The sequence below is a fragment of the Erinaceus europaeus genome, chromosome 20 (genome assembly GCF_950295315.1).
Source record: "Erinaceus europaeus chromosome 20, mEriEur2.1, whole genome shotgun sequence".
NCBI lineage: Eukaryota > Metazoa > Chordata > Mammalia > Eulipotyphla > Erinaceidae > Erinaceus > Erinaceus europaeus.
The window spans coordinates 12,389,704-12,414,553 of record NC_080181.1 but is presented as its reverse complement, the minus strand read 5'-3'; the positions used below and the strand labels follow the sequence as shown (position 1 = coordinate 12,414,553).

Sequence of the window (24,850 nt, the reverse complement as noted above, 5' to 3'; positions counted from 1 at the left end):
AGAGAGGGAGAGAGAAAGAGAAAAAGAGAGAGAGGGAGAGGTATGACAGAGCATCACTCCAGCATCTGTGGTTTCAGGGTGGAGCTTAGCACTACACACCTACCATTCCTGTTGCCAGCCACCTCCTGGGCCATGACGTCTGCTGCTGCCACTGCTTCTTTAAAAAAAAAAAAAAAGTAGATGTAAGGGTGACTTAGAAAGGAATTAAAAGCATAACCAGAAGTCGGGCGGTAGCGCAGCGGGTTAAGCTCACATGATGCAAAGCTTAAGGGCCCAGCTTAAGGATCCCGGTTCGAGCCCCTGGCTCCCCACCTGCAGAGGGGTCACTTCATCGGCGGTGAGCAGGTCTGTAGGTGTCTTTCTCTCCCCCTCTCTATCTTCCCCTCCTCTCTCCATTTCTCTCTGTCCTACCCAACAATGATGACGACAACGACAATAATAACTAAAACAAACAAACAAAAAAAGAACAAGGGCAACAAAGCAATAAATAAATATTAAAAGAATTTTTTAAATAAAAAAGCATAACCATTAAAAAATTGGGAGAAAAATAGCTACACATAGATATAGGTAGGTGGACAATCAACCTGTATTGGTGACCTTGGGAGGGTTACTACAGTTTCTAGCGGAAGGGACGGGGGACACAGAACCCTGGTGGTGACAACCATACGGAATTAGCTCCCTATTATCGTAGGATTTTGTAAATCAACATTAGATCACTAAGACAAATACATTAGATATGTTATTCATTTTATTTATTTTTCTTAAAAGTACTTTTATTTTTGGATAAAGATAGACATCCATGGGGAAGGTAGAGACAAAGAGATACCTGCAACACTGTTGGGCCATTCATAAAGCTTTCTCTCTACTCTCTGCAGGTGGGGACTGGGGGCTTGAACCTGGCTCATTGTGCACTGTAACATGTGTGCTCAACCAGGTGTGCCACCACCTGGCCCCTTATTCATTTCATTTTAATGAGAGAAAGAGAGATACAGAGAGGAAGATATATATAGAGAGAGGGGGGGAGGAGGGAAAGGGGAGAGTGAGAGAGAGGGAGACGTAGACTCCAGAGCACTGCTCACCTCTGGCTTATGGTGGTGCTGGGGATTGACCATGAGACCCTGGAGCCTCTGGTATGAAAATATTATGTATAAGAGTTATGCTGTTTTTCTGACCAACCCTCATTAAAAATACAACTTTATTTTTTTGGATATAAGTAGAAATTGAGATGGAATGGGGGAGATAGGGAGGGAGGGAAGGAGAGAGAGAGACAGACAGACAGACACAGCACTGTTTTACTGGTTGTGAAGCTTCTCCTGCAGGTGGGGACCGGGGGATTGAGCCTGCCTCCTTGACTACTGCAATGTGTGCATTCAACCAGGTGCACCACCACCTCCCTCCCGTCTTTTTTTTTTTTTTGCCTCCAGGGTTATCACTGGGGCTCGGTGCCTGCACTATGAATCCACTGCTCCTGGAGGCCATTTTTCCCATTTTGTTGCCCTTGTTGTTGTTATTGTTGTTGGATAGGACAGAGTGAAATGGAGAGAGGGGGAGAGAAAGACAGACACCTGCAGACCTGCTTCACCGCTTGTGAAGCGACTCCCCTGCAGGTGGGGAGCCGGGGCCTCAAACCAGGATCCTTACAATGGTCCTTGCGCTTTGTGCCACCTGTGCTTAACCCGCTGCACTACCGCCCAGCCTGCCAGCCTGCTTCTTCTTTTTTTTTTTTTTTTTTTTTTACAGATTTATTTATTAATGTGAGAGGGAAAGTGAGAGCCTGAGAGCATCACTGACTGCCCATCCAGTACTAAGGCACAGGACTCAGACTCCCATTGTCAAGTCAAGCACTTTGCCTCTACCCCGCCTCCCATAATCCCCCACGGCTTCCCCTTTAGTCTACTCGACCCGCCTGCCTCTGGTATTAGATTGCAGGCCGCTTAAGGGAATGCCACCCCCGGCTCTCACTGGGCCCATATTCTGCATTCAGTGCACATTTGGTCAGTTGAGTTGCCTTAGTCCCTTCCCCAGAGGGGAGAGTCCTGAGGCTACAGTCTCCCTCTGGCTAGACTTGTTCCGAGCCACCCACACTGCTTTGTGGAGCTACCTCCCAGCCTGGACTGCTTCGTCCTCCCAGGTGCCCCGTCACCTGGCCTGGTGGCAAGGAGAAGCTAAATCTTTTTTGGACAGTTGTGACTTGGGACTTTCCTGGGCAGTCATGACCGGAACTGCTCAGAGGCAACCGTGCTGGGTGGTGTTCACCCAGTGGTGAGTACCGAGTGGTGTGTGGGGTCCATGTGGAGGCAGGATGTTTTCCATCCTGCTTTCCCGTCATCCTGTGACCATCACTGAGCCAGCTCCAGGCAGCGAGAGTGGCCGAGGGAAAGGCAGGAAAGCGACAGGTCTCACCAGCTGCTTTAGCAAATACATGTTCTCCCTGGCTCAGGCCTGGCCCCTCCCTTGCCCTTTCCACCCCCAGCCCTATTGGATGTGACCAGCACCCAGCCAACATCACCAGGACACAGGCCCCCAGGCTCCTTGGTGCCTCCCTGGCAGAGGCTGGCTCCCCATAGGCCCTGAGCTCCCTGCATTTCTCTTTTAAATTTTTTATTTTGTATAACTATTATTATTATTATTATTATTTTTACTGGTGATTTAATATCAGCTTACAAGATTGTAAGGGGCATAATTCTAACAGAGGTGCAATTCCACACAATTCCCACCACCAGAATTCCATGTCCCATCCCTTCCACTGGAAGCTTTCCTGTTCTCTATCCCTCTGGGCGTATGAGCCAGAGAGCTTTATGGGGTATAGAAGGTTGAAGGTCTGGCTTCTGTAATTGCTTTTGTGTTGGACATAGGTGTTGGCTGGTCAATCTATACCTCCAGTGTGTTTCAATCTCACCCTAGTAAGGGTAGGGCTTTGGAGGGGTGGGGTTTCAGGAAGCATTGGTGAGGTTGTCTGTCCAGGGAAGTCAGGATGACGTCATGGTAGTATCTGCAACTTGGTGGCTGAAATGCAGTAAGATGAAAAACAGGTCAAAATGTTTAATACATGGGAGCCATAAAGTAGGAATAGAGCCAATGACAGTTGGAACCCTAAGGCAAAAGGCAGCTAGGAAATCTATTTTAAGGATGTTCCTGGGAGCCTATGTCTTGGTCATCTTAGTAATCTTTGCTTGAGCTTGATAGCTGACATGGGGCTGGGCCAGATACGTTGCTCAGAAGATGGTGTCAGAGTTGAGAGCAGAACTAGGAAGCAGAATTAGGGCAGAGAGTTACTCACACACTTGAAGAAGACATATGAATGCAGTGAACTGTTTACCACAGTCATCTAACCTGGGGCCTTTATCAACAGGAGCCTGACCTGCCTCTGAGTCCTTGCTAAACTCAAAGTCTACTATAGTCATAACTGGGAACATTCTAGGCTGCGCTCGTTTCAGGACAAGTCTTCCTCAAGTGGCAGAGTAGGATGGCCCAGCCTCCCTTCGGAAAGTGGGGCAGTCCATAGTGAGGGCATGGTCCTGAAGAAGCCTATAAAGGGGCTTATACTGACATTCCCAGTGCGTGAGTGACAGGTGACAGTAGAGGTCTAGGCCCATATTATCTAGAGGTCAAGGGCCTCAGGTGATTGGGCTGGCCTGATAGTGGCCAAAGAGGCCATCGGTTAAGCGAGCCATTCTCTTGCCTTGTTCCAGCTTTTGTAGTTCCTTCTTTACCTGACAAGCTTAGGCTTTCTTCTCCTTGCTACAGCGTTGCGTGTCCTTTGGTGTGTCTAAGCCAGGATTGGGTTTATGGGCTCTGGTCTCAAGTTACTCCCTGCTTGTCTCTTGCAGTACATCTTTGCTGACGCTTATGCCCAGTACCTCTGGATCACATTTGACTTTTGCAACACCATCCAAGGCTTTGCCATCCCATTCCGGGCGGCCGATCTCCTCCTGCACAGTAAGGCCTCCAACCTGCTCCTGGGCTTCGACCGCTCTCACCCCAACAAGCAGGTAAGAGGGCACCAGGGCCTAGGTGGGTGGGCCACCTCGGCTTCTGCTCTGGGGTGTCCGTGTGGCGTGTCCTCCGAGTGACCTCTTCTCCCTAGCCCTCTGCGGCTACGGTTTCATTTCCCACGCCCGATGCCCGCTGGCACGCTTAGCTGGCATCTCAGCCAGGCATCAGCGCCTGGATCCTGGAGGTCCTTGATCTGTGCAGGGGCACCAGGGTGGGAGTAGGGGAGGGGTAAATTGAGGGTCTGGGACTTAACGGGGGGGGGGGGCAGGAGAAGAGGAGAATGCAATGCTGGGACCTCTTGTTAAATTTCTGTTCTACTCTCACCATTTTTCTCCTTTTTTTTCTTTTTTGGATAGAGACAGCCAGAAATTGAGAGGGGAGGGTGAGATAGAGAGGGAGAGAGGCAGAGAGACACCTGTTACACTGCTTCACCACTTGTGAAGCTTTCCCCCTGCAGGTCGGGACTGGGGGCTTGAACCTGGGTCTTTGCACATTGTAACATGTACACTCAACCAGGTGCGCCACCACTCGGCCCCAATTTTTCTCTCTCTTAAAAGACTTATTGGGAGTCGGGTGGTAGTGCAGCGGGTTAAGCGCAGGTGGCACAAAGGCATAAGGATCCCGGTTCGAGCCCCCGGCTCCCCACCTGCAGGGGAGTCGCTTCACAGGCGGTGAAGCAGGTCTGCAGGTGTCTGTCTTTCTCTCCCCCTCTCTGTCTTCTCCTCCTCTCTCCATTTCTCTCTGTCCTATCCAACAATGAAGGACATCAACAACAGTAATAACCACAACAAGGCTAAACAACAAGGGCAACAAAAGGGAAAATAAATAAATATTAAAAAAAGGAAAATAAATAAATATTTTAAAAAAGACTTATTTATTATTATTATTATTTGAGCAAGATTGACCAGAGCAATGCTCAGCTCTGGCCTATGTGGTGCTGGGCTGGGGATCCAACCTGGAAGGTCATGCCTGCAAGTGCTGTTCTCAGGCTGAGCTGTGGCCTTCTTCCCCACTTTCCCCCTTTACCCTTTATTGTTGTTGTTGTTGTTTCTTCCAGGGTTATCGCTGGGGCTTGGTGCTGGCACTACAAATCCACTGCTCCTGGCAGCCATCATTTCATTTTATTTTATTTTTTTTCCTGATTTTTATTAATTAGGACAGAGGGAAATTGAGAGAGGATGGAGTGACAGAGAGAGGGAGAGAGAAAGAAAGACACTTGCAGACCTCCTTCACCGCTTGTGAAGCAGACCACCTGCAGGTGGAGGTCGGGGGATGGGGGGGAGGGGAGCTTGAACCCAGATCCTTGCACTTGGTACTATGAGCTCTTGGGGGTTGGGCGGTAGCGCAGCGGGTTAAGAGCACATGGCGCAAAGCGCAAGGACCTACATAAACATCCCAGTTCGAGCCCCTGGCTCCCCACCTGCAGGGGAGTCACTTCACAAGCGGTGAAGCAGGTCTGCGGGTGTCTGTCTTTCTCTCCCCCTCTCTGTCTTCTCCTCCTCTCTTCATTTCTTTTTTTTTTTCTCTTTCTTTCTCTCTCTCTTTCTTTCTTTCTTTCTTTCTTTCCTTTTGTTGTCCTTGTTTATTGTTGTAGTTATTATTGATATTGGTGTTGTTGTTGTTGGATAGGGCAGAGAGAAATGGAGAGAGGAGGGGAAGACAGGGGGAGAGAAAGACAGACACCCGCAGACCTGTGAAGCGACTCCCCTGCAGGTGGGGAGCCGGGGGCTTGAACTGGGATCCTTATGCCGGTCCTTGTGCTTAGCGCCACCTGGGCATAACCCGCTGCGCTACCGCCCGACTCCCCTCTCCATTTCTTTCTGTCCTGTCCAACAACGAACGACATCATCAACAACAGTAATAACCACAACAAGGCTACAACAACAGAGGCAACAAAAAGGGGGAAAATGGCCTCCAGGAGCGGTGGGTTCATGGTGCAGGCACCGAGCCCGGCAATGACCCTGGAGGCAAAAACAAGTGTGCTCTTAACTGGGTTTGCCACTGCCCCCACCCCCCATTTTCCATCTTAAACATACTGGTTTTTGCTGACCATTAATTTGATGCTGCCATATTCTTCCTGGGTGTTTGTGTGCTGCGTGTGTGTATGATACAGATGGGTGTTGGGGTGTGTTTTCCTCGCTTTTTGGCACAGGGGAGAGGAGGAGAGAGAGCCTGAGAAGGATTGATAGGCCCAAGCTGAAACTGGCCACGTAGAGAAGTTGTATCTGCCGGGTCTTCTGAGACCTGCCGATCCCATAGGATTGCATCTGAGTTACGTTCCAAGAGTTCTGCTCAGAGGAGGAGCCTTGGAACCTTTCTTTCCCTTTGCAGGTTGTTTAACCAAAACCCGATCTGTTTACCTGTCTGAGGGAGTAACATAAGCCCAGCTGGGCTGCTTGGCAGCGTGTGTGCAAGCTGAGGTCACTGTTCCTTCTGGTCTTGTCCTCGGCACTCCCTCCCCCTCCAATGTCCTTGGAGCTTGAGGGCTTTGCACAGAGCTGCTGGTTAATTCCGTGCCCTCCCCAAATCCTGGTGTTGAGTGACTCCCCTCTGGACTCTGGCTACGGCACCAGAGTCCTCTCCAGCTGGCCCAGGCTGGGCTTCTGAGGACGTGGCCTCTCAGGTGAGAAGATCAGAGAACAGGGTATCATCCTTCAGCTGTTCCCATCACCTGAGGACTAGTCTTAAGTAAAATGATCTTTTTTTCATTTTGCTTTTGTTGCCACCAGGGCTATCGCTGGGGTGCCATGCCGACTCTGTGAATTCACGGCTCCTGGTGGCCATCCCCTCTCCCCCCCCCTTCTACTTTAGTTTTAATTGACAGGACAGAGAGATCTTGAGAGGGAAGAGGAGATAGTGAGGAAGAGAGAAAGATAGACACACCTGCAGACCGGCTTCACCACTCAGGAAGTGTCCTCTCTGCAGGTGGGGAGGGCTGGAGCCCTTGTGCATGGTGATGTGTGTGCTTAACCGAGTGCCCCATGGTTCCCCCCCTTTTCCCTTTGTTTTATTTGATGCTGGTATTTGAACCCAGGACCTCATTTGTGAAGCACGTGCTGTACCTCTGAGGTGTATCCCCAGCCCTCTTAATTTCTTCTTCTTCTTTTTTCTTTTTTTTTGGTGGAGAGGATCCAAGATGTATACTATTATTATTAAAGTATTTTATTTATTTATTTATTTGTTTCAGTAGAGACAGAGAGAAATCCAGAGGGGATGGGGAGATAGAGAAGGAGAGAGACAGAGAGACACCTGCAGCCCTGCTTCACTACTTGTGGAGCTTTCCCCCTGCAGGTGGGGGACAGAGGCTTGAACCCAGGTCCTTGCGCACAGTAACGCGTGTGCTCAAACAGGTGCGCCACCACCTGGCCCCACTATTATTATTTTTTGCACGGTTTTCATAAAGGTCTATTTCACTATTGGTGGACAGCTCTTTAACAGTTAAATACATTTAGATAGTGTATAAGTGATTGCATGACTGCAGTACTGGTAACTAGGTAGCTAACCAGTTCAACTAGAAACCAGCTAACAAGTAACTGTCTAAATATTTAAAATACAGATCTTGTTTAAATCATCCTTTGTTTTGATCACCTTCTTGGGGAGGACATGTGTTAGTCTGCCGGTCACACTGGAAATACATTCAGGCCAAATCTTCTGATATCCATTCCCAGAAGTTTCTTCCAGCTAGATTTAGCCTCCAATTCCAGAGCAAGCCCAAGTTCGGGGCCTTCAGCATTGATGCTCTTCCCACCTACCAGGGCAGACAGTGTGAGCTTCACACCAGGCCTCAGAGTCTGAGCGTAGCCCACTCCGATTATAAACTAGAGTTGTTGACTTTTGAAGAAATGGAAGCAGTGAGGTCCAACTGGTATTTAGCTGCAATGCCAAAGCGAGTACAGTTGGTTCCTGATGTCCAAGCAAGGTTTACTGAAGTGCCAGGATGTTCACATACTTTGTGATCAACTGATCCTCCAAATTCTGTGCCATTGCTGACACTAGTATGTAGCTAGAAGCCTTGCCAACTTTGATTTGGCGCTGTCAGAGGTCATTTGGTAACCAGCAAGGCAGCCCTCATAACCAAAGACAGCTGGCTGAACCCTGGATTCAGGAAAATCGAAGTTAACATCATAGCCAAGGCTTATACACTCCTTCTTGTAAGAAGACTTGATTTTTACCGCTTTTCTTTCCCGTGTTGGGTGAAAAGGTGGTATCAAATGTCAGTTTTAAACCTTGGCAAATCTGGTCTTTAGTCGCAATTTCTGTTCCCAGAGTGTTATCAGTGTTCTGTTTTTCTGTGAAAGTCAGACCATACTCACACCCTTTATATTTGGTCTCCAAGGTCCCAGTAACTTTATCAGTGTCTGTTTTTTTTTTTTAATTTTAAAAAAATATTTATTTATTCCCTTTTGTTGCCCTTGTTGTTTTATTGTTGTAGTTATTATTGTTGTTGGATAGAACAGAGAGAAATGGAGAGAGGAGGGGAAAGACAGAGAGAGGGAGAGAAAGACAGACACCTGCAGACCTGCTTCACCGCCTGTGAAGCGACTCCCCTGCAGGTGGGGAGCCGGGGTTCGAACCGGGATCCTTATGCCGGTCCTTGTGCTTTGCGCCACCTGCGCTTAGCCTGCTGCGCTACTGCCCGACTCCCCAGTGTCTGTTTTAGATGAACCAGATGTTGAAAATTCCACACCACTGCATGCCTTTGCTTCCACATCCAGTTTCACCACCCCAAAATCAAATCCTTCGTTGAAAATATCTCTGACAGCTTTGCCAAGGTCAGCATATGATGGAGGAATACACGTTGGCTGCAGGCAGGCCTGTCCATAGATCAGAGAAGAGGTGATCTGGGGGCCTCCTCTATTATTATTATTTTTTAACTTGAAGTAAGACATTGTTTTTGTAGCATGACTATACCATTTTCGCAGGGTGGTTTCGCACTGGTCTGTGTGTGCACAAGGCTCACCACTGAAGTTTCAACACCCTCACACCAGAGGTCCTCTCTCCCCTCCACTTCTCCCCGTTCCTTGTTTTTTTTCTTTTGCATTTTTCCCGTTTATTGGGGGGAGATGGTTTACAGTGGACAGGAAAACACAGTAGTTGGTACTTGGTGCCGTTTCTCAGTTTTCTGCATAACATTCTACCCTCCAGCCATCCCCCTCCACCATCATGTTCCAGAACCTGAAGGCTCCCTCTTCCCCGGCACCTGAGTCTTTTCCTTTGGTGCAGTTCACCACCTCCAGTCCAAGTTCTGCTTTGTGTTTTCCCTTTCTGTTCTTATTTTTCAGCTTCTGTCTGTGAGTGAGATCATCCCATATTCATGCTTCTCTTTCTGACTTAACTCCCTTAACATGATTCCTCCATCCAAATGAGGGGAAGAAGGTGAATTCACCAGTGAACATAGCTGAGTAATATTCCAATGTGTATCCTTCCCATTATTTCTAATAATCTCCATCATTCTGATCATTTATGGTGAAGTCAGTTACAGGATCAGATCAGTTTCTGGAGCTGTCACTCCGTCCTCCCCTCCCTCCCTTCCTCCTTCCCTTCACGGCAGCTGGCAGCTGGCAGCTGGCAGCTGGAGTGGCCCAGGGGGGCCTTGGGCTCTGGGGCCCAGGTTTGCCCTTTAGCATGGGCTCAGGCTGTGTGTGGGGCTGTGATGCCTCTCAGGCTCTGTACCCCTCTCCTTCATGACCTGTTTGCTGTGGCTTCCCCCTTCACAGCTGTGGAAGTCGGATGACTTTGGCCAGACCTGGATCCTGATTCAGGAGCACGTGAAGTCCTTCTCTTGGTAAGTCACGCCATCGAGGACAGAGTCTCCTTTCTCCAATTCGAGCTCCCTCACAGCTCCTGGAGGCTCTGCTCACATTCCCCAAGCTTGGGGGACTGGCACTTTGAGGGGAAGGGAGGGGGGAGCCCCAGGAAGGAAGGACGTTGGTGAGGGCTGTGACAGAGCTTTTGCGTCTCCCCATCCATCAGGGTGCCCGGGGGAACCTTGAAGGGCGTGCGTGTGAAGTGTGTATCAGTGTTTTTAAAGACCTTCACAACAGAAGTGGGACATTCTCTCTCTCTCTCTCTGAAATTTGTTGAAAGTTGTTCATCACTCATTCGCTTTTTGACTGCCGATAGAAAGCACGCGAGGTGCTTTAGCGTGTGAGGAGCTGAGTAACAAACGGGTGGATGGAGTTATTGCAGGAGATTGAAATTTAGCGGGTGGGGAAGGACGCTCTGTGCTCACTGCTACCCACCTCTGGAAGGAGCATAAGCCTCAGGGGCATAGGGTGACAGGTGGGGGGGGATGGTCACCTCCATTCCAGATGGGAGGGTCACAGCTCCACAGCATAGGTGGCTGGGGGCCTGGTGATCGACACCAGCTAGCAGGTGGGGCCGGCCTGGGGGAGGTCATCAGGACGGCGGCTCCAATCTGGGCAGACAAAGAAGCAGGGCATTGCAGTGCTTGGCTAGAGGATATTGACTGACCGCCATTGTTTCTGGATAGTTGGAAATGGGATGTTGGTATCAGAAGCAACAGCTGCAGCTCTTTTTTTTTAAAAATTAATAATTGATTTACAAAATTATAAGATAGTAGGGGGATAACTCATAACATTCTCCCCATCAGTTCTGTGTTCTCATCCCTTCCACTGGAAACTACAGTTAATTCTCCCAAGGTCACAGATAGGGGTTGACTTTATATTTATGACTGTCTGTGTGTGTGTGTGTGTGTGTGTGTGTGTGTGTGTGTGTGTGTGTGTATTTGCCCACTTTTCCCCTACGTTCCTGCCTTCATTTCCTTTCTTTTTTTAAAAAATATTTATTTCTTATTGGATAGAGACGAGAGAAATTGAGAAGGGAGGGAGAGATAGAGAGGGAAAGAGACAGAGAAACACCTGTAGCCCTGCTTCACCACTTGTGAAAGTTTCCACCCCGCAGGTGAGCACCAGGGGCTTGAACCCAGGTCCTTGCACACTGTAATGTGTGCGCTTAACCAGGTGCGCCACCACCTGACCTCAAGCTGCAGTTCTTGATGAAGGAATTCAGGCTGAATTTGAAAGCCATGAGGGGCCACTGCAGGTGGGGAGGGTGGGCTTCACAAAGCTGTTTCCCATTGTTACGGCCCCTGGCCTGTGCCCACCATGTGCTGCAGCTGTGTCCTGGGCACGGTAGAGTCCCTGGAGGGCCCAAGGTCAGATGGATCCTGTTAAAAAGCAGGTTGTTCCTCTGCTTTCACCCATTTAATATGCTTCACCATATTTTTTCTTTCTTTCTGGGATTCATTGCCAGGTACATTCCTACCCCTGGACCTCTGTCCTTGCTGTTTTCTCTGCTGAGAATACTCTTACTCAAGATATACTCAGTTTTCCATATAACAATACAACCCCCACTAGGTCCTCTGTCAACCTTTTTGGCCCTGTGTTCTCCACCCCCCACCCCAGAGTCTTTGACTTTGGTGCAATACACCAACTCCAGTTCAGGTTCTACTTGTATTTTCTCTTCTGATCTTGTTTTTCAATTTCTGCCTGAGAGTGAGATCATCCCATCTTCATCCTTCTGTTTCTGACTTATTTCACTTAATATGAATTTTTTAAGGTCCATCCCAGATTGGCTAAAAACAGTGAAGTCATCTTTTAACAGCTGAGTAGCATTCCATTGTGTATCTAGACCACAACTTGCTCAGCCACTCATCTGTTGTTGGACACCTGGGTTGTTTCCAGGTTTTGGCGATTACAAATTGTGCTGCTAAGAACATATATGTACACAGTTGTTGAGTTTGGCAAGTTTTGGATGGGTGTGTTGGGTTCCTTAGGATATATCCCCAGGAGGGGAATTGCAGGGTCATAGGGTAGGTCCATTTCTAGCCTTCTGAGAGTTCTCCAGACTGTTCTCCACAGAGGTTGGACCAAGTGACATTCCCACCAGCCGTGCTGGAGGGTTCCTTTGACCCCACACCCTCTCCAGCATTTGCTGCTGTTACCTATTCTGATGTATGACATTCTCACAGGAGTGAAGTGGTATCTCATTGTTGTCTTTATTTGCATTTCTCTGACAAATAAAGACTTGGGGCATTTTTTCTTGTGTTTCTTGGCCTTTTGGATCTCTTCTTTGGTGAATATTCTGTCCATGTCCTCCCCCCATTTTTGGATGGGGTTATTTGTTGTCTTGTTGTTGAGTTTGGTGAGCTCTTTATATATTCTGGTTATTAGCCTCTTGTCTGATGTATGGCATGTAAAGATCTTTTCTCATTCTGTGAAGGGTCTCTTGGTTTGGGTAGTGGTTTCTTTTGCTGTGCAGAAGCTTTTTAATTTAATGTAGTTCCATAGGTTTATGCTTGTCTTAGTCTTCTTTGTAATTGGATTCGTTTCATTGAAGATGTCTTTAACATTTATGCGGAAAGGGAGTCAGGCGTGGTGCAGCAGGTTAAGTGCGCATGGTGCAAAGCTCAAGGATCCCGGTTCAAGCCCCCGACTCCCCACCTGCAGGGGGGTCGCTTCACAGGCGGTGAAGCAGGTCTGCAGGTGTCTATCTTTCTCTCCCCCTCTCTGTCTTCCCCTCCTCTCTCCATTTCTCTCTGGCCTATCCAACAACAAAGACATCAATAACAACAACAATGTTAAGCAACAAGGGCAACAAAAGGGAAAATAAATAAATTTTTTAATAAAATTATGCGGAAAAGAGTTCTGCCAATTATTTTCTTCTAAGTATCTGATAGTTTCTAGTCTAACATCCAAGTCCTTGATCCACTTGGAATTTACTTTTGTATTTGGTGAAATATAGTGGTTCAGTTTCATTCTTCTGCATGTTTCAACCCATTTTTTCCAACACCGTTTGTTTAAGAGACTTTCCCCATTGAATAGTCTGGGCACCTTTGTCAAAGATTAGATGTCCATAGGTGTGAGGTTTACTTCTGGGCTGTCAGTTCTACTCCACTGGTCAGTGTGTCTATTCCTGTTCCAGTACCAAGCAGTTTTGATGACAATGACCCTGTAATACAATTTGAGATCTGGGAGTGTGATGCCTCCGGTTCTGTTCTTTCTTCTCAAGATTGTTTTGGCAATTCTAGGTCTTTTCTGCTTCCAGATAATAAACATTTGTAGCATTTGTTCTATTCACCTAAAAAATGTGGATGGGATCTTGATGGGGATAGCATTAAATTTGTAGATGGCCCTGGGTAGTATATTCATTTTGATGATGTTAATTCTTCCATTCCATGAGCATGGAATATCTTTCCACTTCTTTGTGTCTTTTTCAGTTTCCTTGAGTAGTGACTCATAATTTTCAGTATACAAGTCTTTCACTTCTTTGGTTAGGTTTATTCCTAGATATTTTATTGTTTTTGTTGTTATAGTAGAAGGAATAGATTTCTGGATTTCAACTTCTTCTAACTTAGTGTTTGCATAGAGGAATGCCATTGACTTTTGAATGTTAATTTTGTAGCCTGACACCTTACTGTATTGACTGATGATTTCCAAAAGCTTATTGCTGGATTCCTTAGGTTTTTCTATGTATACTATCATGTCATCTACAAATAGGGAGAGTTTGACTTCTTCTCTTCCAATCTGTATCTTTTTAATCCCTTGCTCCTGCCTGATTGCTATGGCAAGAACTTCCAACACTATGTTAAATAGTAATGGTGATAGGGGGCAGTCCTGTCTAGTACCTGATCTGAGGGGAAATGCTTCCAGTTTTTCACCATTGAGCCATGATGTTGGCTATAGTTTTGCTATATATAGACTCCACTATCTTCAGGAATTTTCCATCTATTTCCATTTTTTGTAGTGTTTTGATCATAAAGGGATGTTGTATTTTGTCAAAGGCTTTCTCTGCATCTATTGATATGACCATGTGGCTTTTGGTCTTGCTGTTTTTAAGAAATATTTTAAATTTTATTTTCCCGTTTATTGCCCTTGTTGTTTTTCATTGTTGTAGTTATTATTGTTGTTGTTGTTGATATTGTTGTTAGATAGGATAGAGAGAAATGGAGAGAGGAGGGGAAGACAGATGGGGGAAAGAAAGACAGACACATGCAGACCTGCTTCACCGCTTGTGAAGCGACTCCTCTGCAGGTAGGGAGCCGGGGGTTTGAACCGGGATCCTTTCACCGGTCCTTGTGCTCCGTGCCACGTGCGCTTAACCCGCTGCACTACCACCCGACTCCCTTATTTTTATTATTATTATTATTTATTTTCCCTTTTGTTGCTCTTGTTTTATTGTTGTAGTTATTATTGTTGTTGTTGATATTGTTGTTGTTGGATAGGACAGAGAGAAATGGAGAGAGGAGGGGAAGACAGAGAGGGGGAGAGAAAGACAGACACCTGCAGACCTGCTTCACCGCCTGTGAAGCGACTCCCCTGCAGGTGGGGAGCTGGGCTTGGTCTTGTTTTTATTGATGTGATGGATCATGTTGATTGATTTACGTATATTAAACCAACCTTGCATCCCTGGGGTAAACCCCACTTGGTCATGATGAACAATCTTTTAAATAGACTGCTGTATCTGGTTGGCTAGAATTTTGTTCAGTATTTTAGCATCTATGTTCATTAGAGATATTGGTGTATAGTTTTCTTTTTTAGTTGTGTCCTTGTCTGCTTTTGGTATCAAGAGCAGTGGATTTATCGTACATGCACTGAGTCTCAGCAATAAATCTGGAGAGGGGAGAAAGAATTTTAAAAAATTAAGAAAGAAAAAAAGAATGAAATGAGACCTTGTCTAAGGCGCCTGTTGAAATTGCGATTGTATCCTGATTGGTTTCTCTTTGCATAACACCACATTCTCATCTATTATGAGGACACTCGTGTTTGTCTTTCTTGGTACAAACACCTTACAAGGGTGAGGACTTGTGTCAGCTTTTTGCGAGTGAGACATTCCACCTGTAATGTTGGTAGACATTGCCAAATTGTCCGTAGAGGGTATCAGATTCCATGGGGCTGGGCAGTGGCATAACCAGTTAAGCACACATAGTACAAAGTGCAAGGACCAGCACAAAGATCCGGGTTCAAGCCCCTGCTGGGACTTCACAAGCAGTGAAGCAGGTCTTCAGGTGTCTCTCTTCCTTCCCCTCCCATCTCAATGTCTCTCTGTCCTATCCGATTAAAAAAAAAAAAAGGAAAAAAATGGCCACCAGGGTTAGTGAGTTTGTAGTGCTGGTACCTAGCCCCATCGATAACCTTGGAAGCAAAAAAAAAAAAAAAAAGTATCAGAGTCCATGTTCACCTGGGCAACATCACACCACCTCTCCTCACAGCCAGTGTGTTCGGGAAGAAAGGGAACAGCACCTCTCTGTCGTCTCAATTTGTGTGTTGGCTTATTGTGAATGCCTTTGATTGTGGTGCCCTGCTTACGGAGGGAGCCTTCAATCGCTTTATTTGGCTTTTGCCCTTTCTCTTCTGGTCGGTCTTACTTCTTCTTCTTACTTCTTCTTTTTTGGCCCCCAAAATCTTGGTTTTTTTTTTAAGTTTTCATTTATTTATTATTGGATAGAGACAGAGGGAAATTGAAGAAGTAGGGAGACAGAGGGCCATCTGCAGCCCTGCTTCACCACTCATGAAGCTTTCTCCTCACAGGTGGGAACCAGGGGCTGGACCTGGGCCCTTGTGAACTACAATGCATGAACTTAACCAGGTACCTCACTGCCTGGCCCCTGTTTCAGATTCTTAAAATTTTACTTTATTGGGAGTCGGACGGTAGCGCAGTAGGTTAAGTGCATGTGGTACAAAGTGCAAGGACCGGCATAAGGAACCCAGTTCGAGCCCCAGGCTCCCCACCTGCAGGGGAGTCGCTTCACAGGCGGTGAAGCAGGTCTGCAGGTGTCTATCTTTCTCTCCCCCTCTGTCTTCCCCTCCCCTCTCCATTTCTCTCTGTCCTATCTAACAACGACGACATCAATAACAACAATAGTAACTATAACAACAATTAAAAAAAAGAAACAAGGGCAACAGAAGGGAAAATAAATAAATATAAAAATTACTTTATTTTGGAAAGACAGAAAAATTGAGATGGGAGGGAGGGAGGGAGAGAGAGAGAGAGAGGGAGGGAGGAGAGGCACCTACAGCACTGCCTCATCACTTGTGAATGAAGTTCCCCCCCTGCAGGTGAGGTGGGTAGCAGTTTATTTTTTATTTTTATTTTTTATAAAAAGGAAACACTGACAAAACTATAGGATAAGAGGGGTACAACTCCACACAATTCCCACCACCAGAACGCCGTATCCCATCTCCTCCCCTGATAGCTTTCCTATTCTTTATCCCTCTGGGAGCATGGACCCAGGGTCATTGTGGGATGCAGAAGGTGGAAGGTCTGGGTTTTATTTTCGTTTTTGCCTCCAGGGTTATCACTGGGGCTCGTTGCCAGCACTACTAATCCATTGCTCCTGGCGGCCACTTTTCCCATTTAGTTGCCTTTGTTGTGGTTCCTGTTGTTATTGTTGTTATAGCTGCTGTTGTTGGATAGGACAGAGAGAAATGGAGAGAGGAGGGGAAGACAGAGAAGGGAGAGAAAGACAGACACCTGCAGACCTGCTTCACCGCTTATGAAGTCACTCCCCTGCAGGTGGGAAGCTGGGGGCTCGAACTGGGATCCCTACGCCGGTCCTTGCACTTTGCACCGTGTGCCTTTAATCTGCTGTGCTACTGCCCAGCCCCGGGGCCGAGGGCTTAAACCCAGGCCCTTGTACATGGTAACGGGTGCTTAACTAGGTGCACCACCACCCGCCCCTTTACTTGAATTTTAATGGAACAAATTGCTCTTTGATATGTTTCTGGACTCACATATTTAAAAAAGACAGAGCAGCCATGTCACTCACTAGATGCAGGCACCTGGTGTGTGGGAATCAGTGCCGCACCTCCTGCCTCCCTGGAGCTGTGCAGCGGGATTTGGGGAAAGGACTCGCCTGGGTTAGTTCAGATAATTGCACGTCTGAGGTCCGGGGATTTCAGACTATCTGGAAGATTATTCCCCTTGGAGTTCCTATCATGACAGAGTGTAACCTAACTTTAAGAGAATAATAGCAGAGGTTGTTTTTTTTTTTTTTTTTCTAATTCACTTCTTTCTTCTTTATGATTTTAAACTTTATTTTGAAAAGAGACAGTGAGAAGTTAAGGGGGGTGGGGAGATAGAGAGGGAGAGAGACGGAGAGACACCTGCAGGCTGCGTCATTGCTGATGAGTCTTTCCCCTCTGAAAGGAACAAGTGAGAGCTTGAATTTGCTTCCCTGTCCACCCTAGTGTGTGTGCTCAACCAGGCAACCAGGTGTGCCACTGCCTGCCCCCGCCACCTTTTAAAATATCTTATTTTATTTTTATTTATTTATTTATTTGGCTCCAGGGTTATTGCTGGGTCTTGGTGCCTGACTATGGATTCACTGCTCCTGGAGGCCATTTATTTATTTATTTATTTTGCCCATGTTTATCATGATTGTTGTTGATGTCGTTGTTGTTGGTAGGACAGAGAGAAATGGAGAGAGGAGGGGAAGACAGAGAGGAGGAGAGAAAGATAGTCACCTGCAGACCTGCTTCACCGCCTGTGAAGTGACTCCCCCCTGCAGGTGGGGAGCCAGGGGCTCAAACTGGGATCCTTATGCCGGTCCTATGCTTCTCACCGTGTGTGCTTAATCTGCTGCGTTCATGCCCGGCCCCTCTATTTATTTATTTTAATGAGAGGTAGAGAGGAGGAGAGAGATCAGAGCTCTGTTCAGCTCTGACTTATGGTGGTGCTAGGGATTGAACCCGAGACCCTGGAGCCTCAGTCATGAAAGTCTCTCCATAACCATTATGATGTTCCCTTGGCCCACCTACCTCCCCTTTTTTATCCTTTAAAAAAAGATTAGTTGGGGGTGCCGGGCAGTAATGCACCCAATTAAGTGCGGAAGTCCCCTCTCCCTACCAGCAGCTGGTTCTGCTTCATGAGTGGTGAAGCAGGACTGCAGGTGAGGCAGATCTGCAGGTGTCTTTCTCTCCCTCTCTCTATCTCCCCATCTTCTCTCAATTTCAGTCTGTCCTACCTAATAAAAATTAGGAAGGAAAGGGGAAAAAAAAAACAGAGAAAATGGTTTCAAGGAGCAGTGGATTCATGGTGCAGGCACTGAGCCCCAGCAATAACCCTGGAGGCAACAGAAAAGAAGCATGTAAATCAAGGCAACAATGAGATACCACTTCACTCCTGTGAGAATGTCACACATCAGAAAAGGTAACAGCAGCAAATGCTGGAGAGGTTGTGGGGTCAAAGGAACCCTCCTGCACTGCTGGTGGGAATGTCAGTGGGTCCAACCTCTGTGGAGAACAGTCTGGAGAATTCCCAGAAGGCTAGAATAGACCTGCCCTATGATCCTGCAATTCCTCTCCTGGGGCTAGATCCTAAGGAACCCAACACACCCATCCAAAAAGATCTGTGTACACATATGTTCTTAGCAGCACAATTTGTAATAACCAAAACCTGGAAACAACCCAGGTGTTCAACAACAGATGAGTGGCTGAGCAAGTTGTGGTCTAGATACACAATGGAATACAATTCAGCTGTAAAAAATGGTGACTTCACCTACTTCACTTCATCTTGGATGGAGCTTGAAGGAATCATGTTAAGTGAGATAAGTCAGTAGTTTTCTGTTTGTTGTTGAATGTTAGCGTCACTCCACTGTGGTCTGAGAAGATACGTGGGATGATTTCAATGCTCTTGAATTTGTTGATACTGTCTTTGTGGCCTAACGTGGTCTCTCCTTGAGGATGTGCTTTGTGGATTTGAAAAGAATGTGTATTCCTGTTTTGGGGGTGAAGAACTCTGAAAATGTCCAGGAGGCTTAGTCTGTCTGTCCATCTCTTCATTTAATTCTCTCGTTTCTTTGTTGATTCTCTGCTTCATTGATCTAAGTGTGAGAGCGGGGTGTTGAAGTCTCCCACTATTATTGTATTACTATTGATGCATTTTTGTAGTTCTTTCAGTAGGTGTTTGGGTAAGTCAGAAACAGAAGGATGAATGTGGGATGATCTCACTCACAGGCAGAAGTTGAAAAACAAGATCAGAAGGGAAAACACTAAGCAGAAAATGGACTGGAGTTGGTGCATTGCACCAAAGTCAAAGACTCTGGGGGGGAGGGAAAGGGGGGTCAAAGAGTTCAGGTCCTGGAACATAAGGGCAGAGGAGGACCTAGTGGGGGTTGTATTGTTATGTGGAAAACTGAGAAATGTTATGCATGTCTAAACTATTGTATTTACTGTCGACTGTAAACCATTAATCCCCCTATAAAGAAATAAAAAAAGAAGAAAAAAAGGATTTGTTTAGGGAAGAGAGAGCAAGCCTGGGGATTAGAGCTGGGTGCTCTGGGGCTCACTAGCTCCCTGACCCTAATTGCAGACATTTTTGTTCAGTGGTGCTTGACAGCCTGAGAGCAGCAGGAGTGAGGAAGCCAGTGGCTTGTTATCTGGAGCTGGAAATTGACAGAGTAGGACAGTGGGAGAGCCACGGGGAGGGGCTCCAGGATGCCTCCACTCAGGCCAGGGGAGAAGTCAGGGAGACCGCCCGCCTTGGAGTTGCCAGAGGAGGGCAGAGAGGACCAGACATGTGCAAGGAGCCGGGCAGGCAGGGGAGAGTTACTGCCACGACTTGTCAGCAGAAGGGATGCTCAGGAGTGATTGAGCAGGAGAGCCTTTTGTCTCCAGACACCACACCCAGCCCCTGCTTCTGGCTGGGGAGGGATAATGGATGGAGGTGAGCTCGTGCTCTGAAGAGCTGAATATAGGTCCCTTGCTCTCGGCCTTTTTAAAAATACCAAACAGCCTCCTTGTGATTTGCATATCCTCCGGGGTAGAGGAAGTACTTTAATCAGTCCTTCTAATTGTAGAAAAGGAGAGAACATGCCACCACCCCCACACAGGCGCTGGTACACACTTATCTCCCTCAGGGACCTGCCCGCCTGCTGAAACAGGCAGTGGAGGCCAGAGGAGGCCCTTCCCCTACTGTGAAAAAAGAGCCTTTTTTTTGTCTTTCTTCTGTTGTTTTTTTCCTTTCTCTCTTTAGGTGCCAGGATTGCATTTAGGACCGCATATATGAGAAGCTTGTTTTTCATTTTCATTTTTTTTACATTTTATTTATTTATTTATTTATTTATTTAATTATGGAGAGGATGAGGTAGATGGCACAATGGTCATGCAAAGAAACTCTCATGCCTGAGGCTTCAAAGTCCCAGGTTCAATCCCCTGCACCACCATAAGCCAGAGCTGGGTAGTGCTCTGGTAAAAAAAAAATAATGAAATATTAAAACAAATAAAGTATGATGTAGACTGAGAGAAATAGAGGGAGAAAGGAATAGAAGGGGGCCAGGTGGTGGCCACTCTGTCTCCCTCTCTATCTCTCTTCCCCCTCTCAACGTTTCTCTGGTTAAAACACTCACACCACAGTATGTAAGGATACAGGTTCAATCCCCTGGCCTCCATGATTGGTGAAGAAGGGCTGCAGGTGTCTCTCTCTCCCTGTCTCTCTCTCTCTCTCTTCTCCCTCTCAATTTCTCTCTGTCACTGCTCATGAAGTCTCCCCCTGCAGGCGGGGACTGGGAGCTTGAACCCAGGTCCTTGCATGTGCTGTCTGGTATGCTTTACTGGTTGCAGCACTGCCTGGTCCCTGCTTTTCATGTTCTTCTCTTCTCTTCCTCCTGCCTGCCTTCTCCCTCCCACCCTTCCTCCCATCCATTCGCTCTTGACCATTCATCTTTTTAAAAATATTTTATTTATTTATTAATGAGAGGGATAGAGAAAGAAAGAACCAGACATCACTCTGCTACATGTGCTGCTGGGGATTGAACTCAGGACCTCATGCTCGAGAGACCAACGTTTTATCCACTGCGCCACCTCCTGGCCGTTCATCTTTGAAGGAACTTTCTATCTTTGTTATCCCAAGAGCCGCTGCACACAGACTTACATATGTGAGTCTCTCTGTCTGTCTGCACACTCACTATGAAAGAGCTGGTCTTTCTGGTTACATCTGCTCGTTGACTGGTCCTCCTGGCCCGTGTGGTGTTAGGAACCTGACTTCCATGAGTGGTTCTCCCAGGTGCTATCTGGGGCCCAGGTTGAGGGGACCCAAGCTGGGAGTCTTCTGAGGTCATTTGCTGTAGTCACTTTGCAGCGACCTCTGTGACTGTGGCCTCTGGATCTAGTAAGGATCCAGTGCAGTAAGGATCTATTCAGCCTGGAGTCCAGTCAGTGAAAAGGACCTTTGAAGGTAGTCTCACTCCCTGGGAAACTCCGCCAAGCATCTTGGTCAAGAGTGTGGGACAGGGAATGAGTCTACAGTCCACTCAGCCCAAGCAGTTTCTGCTTTACCTTGTAACTCCTGGAATGCTCTCCAAAAAAGTCAGAAACTGAGTGCTGCGGAGCAGCGGGAGTGGCGTGGGAAAGAGTGGACGTGGCTCCCTAGGAAAGGGGAACCTGGGGACTGGGCGCCGGTGGGTCCAGCAGAGCTCACACCTCACCCTGTGCAAAAACCTGGGCTCGGGTTCAGTCCCCTGGTTCTCACCTGCAGGGTGGGGGAAGCTTCATGAATAGTGAAGGAAAGATGTCTTTCTTTCTCCCTATCTTTCCTTCTCCTCTCAGTTTTTCTCTATCCAAAAAAAAGGGTGGAGGGAAGGCAAGGGAAGAAATAGCCCCCCGGAGCTGTGGATCCATTGTGCAGGCATTGAATAACACAGTAACGCTGGTGGCAACAAAACAAAATGGAGAGTGGCGCGTGGACTGGAGCTCCGCAGAGAAACAAGGGGCTTCGGGCCTGCAGGGGTGGGGGGCTGGCAGAGCAAGAGGGGGTCTGGGTCTGCCTGTCTGAAGGCGCTGGCCATCAGCTCCTGGAGAAAGTGCCTATCAAGTCTCTTGGATCCTAGTGACAGCACCCGGGACAGGCAGGACAGAGCAAGGCCGGGTTCCCAGGAAGAGGAGGATGACTGCACCCCTGGAAGTTTCTGCTAGTCCAGTCTTTTTTTTTTTTTGGCCTCCAAGGTTATTGCTAGGTGTCAGTGCCTGCACCACAAATTCACTGCTCCTGAAGGCAATCCCCCCCCCTTTTGTTCCCCTTGTTGTTTTCACTGTTGTTGTGATTGACGTCATTGTTCATAGGACAGAGAGAAATGGAGAGAGGAGGGGAAGACAGAGAGGGGGAGAGAAAGACAGACACCTGCAGACCTGCTTCACCACCTGTGAAGCAACCCCCCTGCAGGTGGGGAGCCGGGGGCTCAAACCGGGATCCTTATGCTGGTCCTTACACTTTGTGCGCTTAACCCGCTGAGCTATCGCCCGGCCCCCCTAGTCCAGTCTTTTGAGAATGACCTGAAAAGTCCTCTGGGGAGTTGGGCTGTAGCGCAGCGGGTTAAGCGCAGGTGGTGTAGAGCTCAAGGACCCAAGGAAGGCTCCCGGTTCGAGCCCCCAGCTCCCCAACTGCAGGGGAGTCGCTTCACAGGCGGTGAAGCAGATCTGCAGGTGTCTGTCTTTCTCTCCCCCTCTGTCTTCCCCTCCTCTCTCCATTTCTCTCTGTCCTATCTAACAACGACTACAACAGTAATAACTACAACAATAAAACAACAAGGGCAACAAAAGGGGATAAAGAAATAAATAAAGTTAAAAAAAAGACATTAAAAAAAAAAGTCCTCTGAGGTCTGTGACTTGAGGCAGAAACTTGCTGACAGCCTCAGGCAGTCCCCGGCTCACGGATGCTGAAGATGCTGGAAACACTTTGCCTTCCGCTGCTGCTGCTTCCTTCCCACTGCTCCAGCTCAGCTGGAGTTTGCCCTGAGCAAAACTTGGGGTGATTGAAACGAAGGGTAACATCAAGCGACAGTTCTGCTCCCTCCTTATGAGCCCAGGAACAGCCCCAGGGCTGGGCTGCCGGCACACACAGCATTGCTCCTAGTTCCTTCCCTCTGCGATGGCTCTAAGTCCTTCCACGCTGCCTGTGACTAAGTGTGGAGACAGGGCGGGAGGTGACTCACCCGTTCGGCCTCGCCACGCTTGCAGCCTTGAGCTTGGTCCCTCGCACCACATGGGAGCACTGTGGGCAGCCTGGGGGTAGCTCCATAGATGTTGGAATGGTGCTGGGGTGTCTCTGGCCTGTCTCTGCCTTTGTCTCCTTCGTTTCTCTCTTTCCCACTGAAACAGGGAAAAGGCAGAATTCTCCTGGGCAATTTCTCAGTGGTGACATTGCAAACTAGAGTCCCAGTCTCCTGTGCTGAGAAATGATAAAATGACCGCAACAAGTGTGAAGTGACAGTCCTTTATTCTCTCCTGCCTCTCAGGGGAATCGATCCCTACGACAAGCCAAACACCATCTACATTGAGCGGCATGAACCCTCTGGCTACTCCACCATCTTCCGAAGTACCGACTTCTTCCAGTCCCGTGAGAACCAGGAGATCATCCTGGAGGAGGTGAAGGACTTCCAGCTCCAGGACAAGTACATGTTTGCTACAAAGGCAGTGGTGAGTCGGGGTGCTGTGGAAGGGGCTGCTTTGGGGTCCCTGCCTACCCATCCCTGGGCAGGGCCTGCCCTGCTGTGCCTGGGGGAGCCGGCACCTGGAGCATGGACAACACTCCCAGAGGGCTTAGCACGTTCTGGGAGGCCGCAGGGTGAGCAGCAGACACACCCAGCCTGTCTGCTGGCTCTAGGAATTTGCTTGATTCCTGGTGACCAAGCATCCTTGAGAAATATATCTATCTATCTTTATCTTTAAAAGTAGGGAGTCGGGCTGTAGCGCAGCGGGTTAAGCGCAGGTGGCGCAAAGCACAAGGACCGGTAAAGATCCCGGTTTGAGCCCCGGCTCCCCACCTGTAGGGGAGTCGCTTCACAGGCGGTGAAGCAGGTCTGCAGGTGTCTGTCTTTCTCTCCCCCTCTCTGTCTTCCCCCTCCTCTCTCCATTTCTCTCTGTCCTATCCAACAACAACGACAACAATAATAACTACAACAATAAAACAACAAGGGCAACAAAAGGGAATAAATAAATCAAATACTTAAAATCTCAAATAAGTGGACACAAAGGAGAGGTGGGGAGCTTAGTGGCTTCTTTCTTTCTTTCTTTCTTTCTTTCTTTCTTTCTTTCTTTCTCTCTCTCTCTCTCTCTCTCTCTCTTTCTTTCAAATCCCAGTGTCTGATTCCCTTTCCAGTTGGACTGCTTTCTTTGCACCTTGGGTACACGTTCATTTACATGGCTAATAGAATGTGCAGTCATTGGCTGCTGGGAGTTAATGCTCTCAGAAAGGCAGTAATTAAGCCTCCAGCTGTCAGTAAGTAGCTTAACGCTCAGCCTCTGAGAAAGTCGTAGTCCCCCTGATTTGATGCTTTGGAGCCAGATGCTGCAGGGGTGTGAGGGGGTGAGGGGGTGTGCTTTTTGCAGAACAGAGATGGTACTTTCCCTTTGGTGCATGGAGTGGTTTGTTACAGCTGCCTAGCCCTTTGTGTGAAGGGAGAAGCCGGGCCAAGCTGGGTGGCTTGGGTGTCCTGGGGCTAGGAGCTGGCTTACTGAAAGGCGGCCATTGTCTGTCCATCTGTCTGCCTGTGTGACCTTGCCTCGGACCAGGGCTCCCGGTGACTGTGAGATTGCTCTGCGTTTCCCCCCTGTGAGCCTGAGGGCTTGAAATCAGAGGTGAGGCTGGCCTCTAGGTTCTTTTTTTAAAAAAATTTTTATTTATAAAAAGGAAACATTGACAAAACCATAGGATAAGAGGGGTACAGCTTCGCACAGTTCCCACCACCAGGACTCTGTATCCCACCCCCTCCCCCGATAGCTTTCCTATTCTCTATCCCTCTGGGAGCATGGACCCAGGGTCATTGTGGGATGTACAAGGTGGAAGGTCTGGCTTCTGTAATTGCTTCCCTGATGAACATGGGCGTTGACAGGTCGAT

At 47.8% G+C, this 24,850-nt stretch overlaps 1 protein-coding gene and 1 pseudogene across 1 annotated transcript in view; one reads left to right on the top strand and one right to left on the bottom strand.

Annotated features, from left to right (window-relative positions):
* SORL1 (sortilin related receptor 1) overlaps positions 1–24,850 on the top strand; it is a 219,383-nt gene that overhangs the window by 42,171 nt on the left and 152,362 nt on the right. The window contains exons 4-6 of the mRNA XM_060179854.1: positions 3,831–3,992; positions 9,714–9,781; positions 23,249–23,429. Of these exons, the coding sequence (XP_060035837.1) occupies positions 3,831–3,992; positions 9,714–9,781; positions 23,249–23,429 (411 nt within the window). The remainder of the gene's footprint in view (positions 1–3,830; positions 3,993–9,713; positions 9,782–23,248; positions 23,430–24,850) is intronic.
* LOC103113997 (voltage-dependent anion-selective channel protein 2-like) lies at positions 7,460–9,682 on the bottom strand (annotated as a pseudogene).